The sequence below is a fragment of the Euphorbia lathyris genome, chromosome 4 (genome assembly GCF_963576675.1).
Source record: "Euphorbia lathyris chromosome 4, ddEupLath1.1, whole genome shotgun sequence".
NCBI lineage: Eukaryota > Viridiplantae > Streptophyta > Magnoliopsida > Malpighiales > Euphorbiaceae > Euphorbia > Euphorbia lathyris.
Window position 1 is genome coordinate 1348536 of NC_088913.1, and position 6332 is coordinate 1354867.

Genomic DNA, 6332 nt, shown 5'->3' on the forward strand with positions numbered 1-6332 from the left:
AAGCAGTTATAGCTGGAGATGCTAAAGTAGCTCCCTCCTTAGATGGAATCGCAGTAATTCCCCTTGGATACTTAAGTACCTCCCTCCTTAGATGCTGAAGTAGCTCCCTCCTTAGATGAAATCTATGAAGTTGGCAAACATGATCCGTTCAGCTAAAATCGAAGGTCATTTCTGAACTGGGCAAAACTTCACAAATTAGCCCAAGTTTGATAAACTTTTAGGTATTAAAACTAATTGCTTTTAATCGAATTTATCAATTTTTACCAACTTAAGAACTGAGTTGATACATAAATTTCGATTTGAACTAATACTGGTTATACAAGTCAAATTTAGGGGTGATTTTGACCCATTTTCAAATGTTTTCTAGAAAAAACATAACTTAATACATACTTACCAACTAAATACAAAACTAGGCAATTATTGATACCAAATGGCAAAAATCAAGCATGATAAGATTTCAATTCTTCAATCAAAGCACTCAAATCATTGTAAGATGAACCTCCACACTCCAAAACACTTCTAGCCATTTCTCCTATCTTCTTTGCTTTGTTTCTAAATTCCTCCCCTTTCTCCCCCACCATTACCTCTTTCACTGCCTTCTCTATCTTTCCACTTTCCACATAATCCCCCACCAATCTCACCCATTTTTTAGCCCCCACACCCACTCCGATCTTCAATACATCCGTAATCAACTTCTCGTTGAAAAATTGATCAGCGAAAATTGGCCATGTTACCATTGGTAATCCAACACTTATTCCTTCCAAGACAGAGTTCCATCCACAGTGAGTCATGAATCCCCCTACTGATTCGTGATCCAGTATCAACATTTGCGGTGCCCATCCTCGTATTATTAGCCCATTTCCTTCTATTCGTTTCTCGTATCCAGCAGGAATCCAATTCTCTTCTGGAGTAGTTATAGCTGAAGATGTCGAAGTAGCTCCCTCCTTAGATAGAATTGCAGGTAATCCCCCTTGTTTGTTATCTCCTTTCTCATTTATTCCTTCGATCACTTTCTCGTATTCGTCTGATGCAGTCATAACCGGAGATGATGAAGTAGCTTCCTCCTCAGAGAAAACCCCGGGTGAGTCCCTTTGCTCTTCATCTCCTTTCTTCTTCCGTATTTCATCAATTTTCTCGTCCCCGTGGAAAATCGAGCTCGCCGCACTATCCACATCTGAAAATTTTGGAACATCTCCCTTGGACGGAACATTGAATGAGCCTCTTTGTTTATCATCTATCCAATTCTCCGAGCTAGTCATATCTGAAAATGCTGAAACAACTCCCTCCTTAGACTGAACGCGAGATGAACCCCCTTGTTCATCATCTTCTTTCTCCTTTCTTCCTTCGTGAATCCAATTCTCTGAATTAGTCATACCTACAGATGTTGAAACATCTCCCTCCTTAGACAGAACCGCCGACAAGCTCCCCTGTTTTTCATCCTCTTTCTTCTTCCTCCTCACCACCCAAATGAACTCTTGCCCCGAAGCTTCAAGCCCTAACGCAAGCTCCCGAAGCTGCGAATCCGAAAAATTCGCAACGGTCCCAAAACAAATATAAAGAACCGAATTAGGTTTCTTAGAATCAAGCCATTTGATACAATCATGTTCTTCAATACTTTCCGATATCCCTCTTTGAGCCTTCTGTTCAACATTTCTGTTGCAGAGCGAAACCGGACCGATATGCCAAGCTTTCTTCCCCAAATTGTTCCTGTAATAATCTGCATAACTCGATTCAAGCTCATAGAAACTATTAACCAACATTCCAAAGCTTCTTTCCTCAACTTCTTCAGCCCATCCAAGCAATTTTGAAAAACCAGAAGGCTGATCTTGTAACAGATCATCCGGAATTTGCAATCTCGAAAACCGAATCAAATCAGGAAATTCCGGTAGAAGAAACAGTTCAGTATCGGAACATACCTTCTTATAAGGCCGAAATTTTCCCAGATTCGCGATACAACACATCGAGAAGAAGCTAGTACCGTGAAAAATCAATCTCGGAATCCGAAATTCTGCAGCTAAATCGGTAGTCCAAGGAAAGAAGAAGTCCGAAACTAATCCGTCTGGTTTTAATTCTTCTATGGCTTCTTTTAACGGTTGTTGAAGCAGAGAAAGATCCGCGAAGAACTTGCCGTGGTTTTCATGTCCGGTGACGGAATCGAGATTTTCTAGCGGTTCCAGTGAGTCGGAATTTTGGAGAGGGAATTTGATGAGTTTGAGAGTGATTTCGGATGAAGAAGATTGGATTGATTTTGTGAAGCGAGATGCGTTAGCTGGAGTGGTGATAATGGTGGATTTAACTTGTCTGGCTGCGAAAAGTTTGGCTATGTCTAACATTGGAAGGATATGGCCTTGCGCCATTAGAGGGAAGAGGAAGATGTGAAGGTTTTTGGATTGAGTCGCCATTGTTAGAGCTTGGAGAATTTTCAGATTGAAAATGGAAGTTCAGATAACATATGAAGTATTGAAATACTTAAATTGAAGATATTTAGTGACATTTTGTTCTTTTGTGCTTTTTGTTTCAACAAACATGCTTAAAATACTATTTGGCCTCTAAACTATTTAAAATTTTGGTTTTTAGCCTTTCATCTATTATTTGGTAACATTTGGTTCATGCCCTTTTCAAAATAAATTGATCATTTTATCCCTCCCCAACTTATCGAACGTCCTATTTATTCCCCTAACTCCATAAAAATAGTATTTATCACCTTTTATGATCCTATTTACTCTTTTAACTCCATAAAAATGATATTTTTTACTCCTTTATAGTGTAAAATTAAGGGTAAATTTCAAATAAAACCCCTGTGGTTTCACTAATTTTCAGATAAAGGACTGTGGTTTACTTTTTGTTAAAACGAGGATTGAAGTTTTCAACTTTAGCAAAATAAGGACTTTTTCGATTGATACTATTAAAATCACCATTGACGACTTCAAAAATGACATATTTTAAGAACTACTAATATTCTAAGCAACTTTAATTCTTCAATTTTTTTTTATTTTGAGATTATTTAGATGATGTTTGGTAAAGAGAGAGAAAGTTCCAAAAAAGATGATTTTCGAAAATCGAAAATGTAGTTCCATAAAAAAATATGACATTGAACAACTTTAATTCTTGAAAATTTCATTTTCAGGTCGTTAAAGATGGTTTTAATAGCATTAATCCAAGTGCGAAACCTCAATCCTCGTTTTGACAAAAAGTAAACCACAGTCCTTTATCTGAAAATTAGTGAAACCACAATGGTTTTATTTGAAATTTACCCTAAAATTAATAGGACTTATTCAAATGACTTTAAAAATATATTTTTTTAATATTAACTTTTTATTTTGTTTTACTTTGATAATTATATTGATCTTTCATGTGTACCAGCCAAAAAAAGTTGAAAAGATAAATAATGAATAAAAGATATAAATAATAACAACATTATAAACAAGTTAAAACATTATATGTAGGGATAAAGTACCAAAACATACCTATAGTTTTTTGAGAAGTATCAATTTAGGTTTCACGTATAAAATAGCACCAATATAAGTTTAACGTTTATAAAATGGTATCAATTAGACATTCTATGAGTTGGGTTTGGAGGGATAAATGGATAAGTTGAGGGGATAAAAAATACAACTTTTATAAAGTTAAATGGATAAATAGAATATTCGATGAGTTGAGAAATAAAATGACCAATTTAAATAAGTTAAGGGAGCTGGGAGACCATTAGACCGTTATTCAAAGGCGCTAAAAATTCTTCGGCCCGTATGATTCAACCACTGACCCATAAACCTGCATCCAGGTTTCCGGGTTAAAACGGCTTGCTTTTAAACCTTGAATTGTTTTTTTTTTTTTCAAAAAATTAAAAGTATAAATTAAGGTGAAGGCTATGCTTACTTTGTTTTTTACAATGTAAGCATTACTTTGTATGTTTTCACCATTGGATTGATTTTATATTCCATCATCCAATGGTGAAAACACACCAAGTAACGGTACTTTGTAAAAAATAAAGTAACCATAGCGGGCACCATTATTATATTATATTTCAATTTATTATAATATTTTTTATTAATTTGATATTTTAGAATATTATCTTTAATAGTATAGTTTTAATTAATATTATAAGGTGCAAAAATACTCCTAATGACATAGTTATGAGCAATTTTAAAACTAACATCTAAAATGGTAAAATTTTATCTCTTAACATTGACAGCTAAGAACAATTTTACTTATAATATTATCAAATTTGGTCAAATTGAGATACAGTAAAACCTCTGTATAATAATACACTTGAGACCAGGCTATTTGTATAACAATTTGGGAGGTTATTACTAAATAGAGTTTGGTATAATAAAATTTCTCAACACAAAAAAATTTAAATTTTTAACAATAACAAGAACTCTCTAATTATTATTATTCATAAAATATTTACGTAAAGTTTTTGACACATTGATTTAGTTTTTATATTTGCTACTATAGATAATTAGAAGAGTTTTATGGAAAAAATGTAAACATCAATGAGAATACTAAATATTTATAATTTTAAGTTGTAGTTGTGTTTCCAACTCATAGATAATTTCAATAGTTTTTTTTAATATTTTATAATTTAGTTTGAATTCTTAATATATATATATATATAAATATATAATTATTACTATATAGAGACATAGTTTCTAAAGGTGGGACTTGAAAAATGTATAACAAATAACGTTTGGGAGGTTATTCCTATTTATACCTGGCCCAAGTTGGGACCGAGTTTTTCTATAACAAAATAGAAGTTATTCTTATATAGAGTATTCCTATATAGAGGTTTTATTGTATTATTATAAAACACAGATATTTTGTTTTTTTATTTTACACAAATTGCATATCAATTCGTTAAAAAACATATTTTTTTATTTAATAATAGAATTGGAGATTAATATTTATAAATTCGGTAATTTTTTTTTATTTTTTTTATCCAACTTGTACAATAGATATTATATTTTTTAATTTTTTTAAATTCACGTTTAATCTGTTTATTATCTGTTATTAATTAGTGATAAATATTAATTCACATGATAACATTCATGACCAAAAAGTTAGTTTGATAAATTATTTTTTTAAATTGATCAAACTTGATAATGGTAAGGATAAAATTATTCTTAACTATTAATATTAAAAATAAAATTATACTATTTTAAATATTAATTGCTCGTAGCTGTAAATGTTAAGAATATTCCCATATCTTATGCTTAAATATTTTAATTAGGGTGAAACCTGAATATAATTATGTTAAAGCATTTAACTAGCTTTGACATATAGTGGGTAAATTACACTCATGGTCACTGAACTTTACCCATTTTTCATATTATGGCCACTGAACTTTATTTATTCTCAGTATCGCTACTGAACTTTACATTTTTTAACACCGATGGCCATTTAACGTCTCAAAACGACCATTGACGGCTAAAAATAAAAAATCCAAAGCGTTGATGATATTCTAATGAACTTTAATTCTTGAACATTTTCGTTTTGAAGTCATTTAGGTATTGTTTTGTTAGGAGAGAGAAAGTGAATTTTTAGAGAGAGAAATCTCCAAAAAAAATATGATTTTCGAAAATAAAAAATGTGGTTTCATGGTAAATGTCGTTCTGAACAACTTTAATTCTTGAATATTTTCATTTTAAAGTCGTTTACAATCGTTAACGATCATTTTAAGAAGTTAGTTAAAATTGAGTAGTCATCGATGTTAAAAAGTGTAAAATTCAGTGGCCATAACAAAAAAAAATGAAGTTGAGTGATCATAATGTGAAAATGGATAAAGTTCAGTCGCCATGGGTGTAATTTACCCGACATATAGTTGGATAAAGTTGACCAAAAGGGTGTTTAAGATTTATTAAATTATTTTATGAAAATTTATTGTTGGAGCTGACGTCGCTGCTTAGATCAGCAATTTTGGGGATGACATCTGTTTTTTCTCTGTGGACCCGAGTTTTCCGTGACAAATACCATAAAGAAAAAAATATAAAACACCATGAGGCCTTTATTTTTCTTCTTTTGGTTTATTAATCATTTAATTTTTTTTTTTTACTCATTAAATTTTGTATCATTTATTTGTATCTTACTCTTACGTGTCAAATTAATCAAATTTATTTTTTTACAATTTGAATTCAAATTTTTACACTAAAAATAAATTACATCGTATGAAAAACTGTTTTCAAATAATAAAACATGCTATTTTTATATATAAAATAAATAACAGTCTGTTAACCAAATTTTATATACTTTTTGTTGAGTGGAAGGGAAAACTCCAGAAAAAACCAACAGTAGCAGCAAGTAAAAAAACCAGCAGCAGTAAGGAAAAACCAAAA

General features: G+C 31.4%; 1 protein-coding gene across 1 annotated transcript; it reads right to left on the reverse strand.

Moving 5' to 3' along the window:
• Positions 1-268: 268 nt before the first annotated feature.
• On the reverse strand, positions 269-2465 carry LOC136226553 (scopoletin glucosyltransferase-like). The gene has a single exon (XM_066015108.1). It carries the CDS (start codon positions 2400-2402, stop codon positions 441-443), a length of 1962 nt encoding a protein of 653 aa, XP_065871180.1. The 5' UTR covers positions 2403-2465; the 3' UTR covers positions 269-440.
• Positions 2466-6332: the final 3867 nt, after the last annotated feature.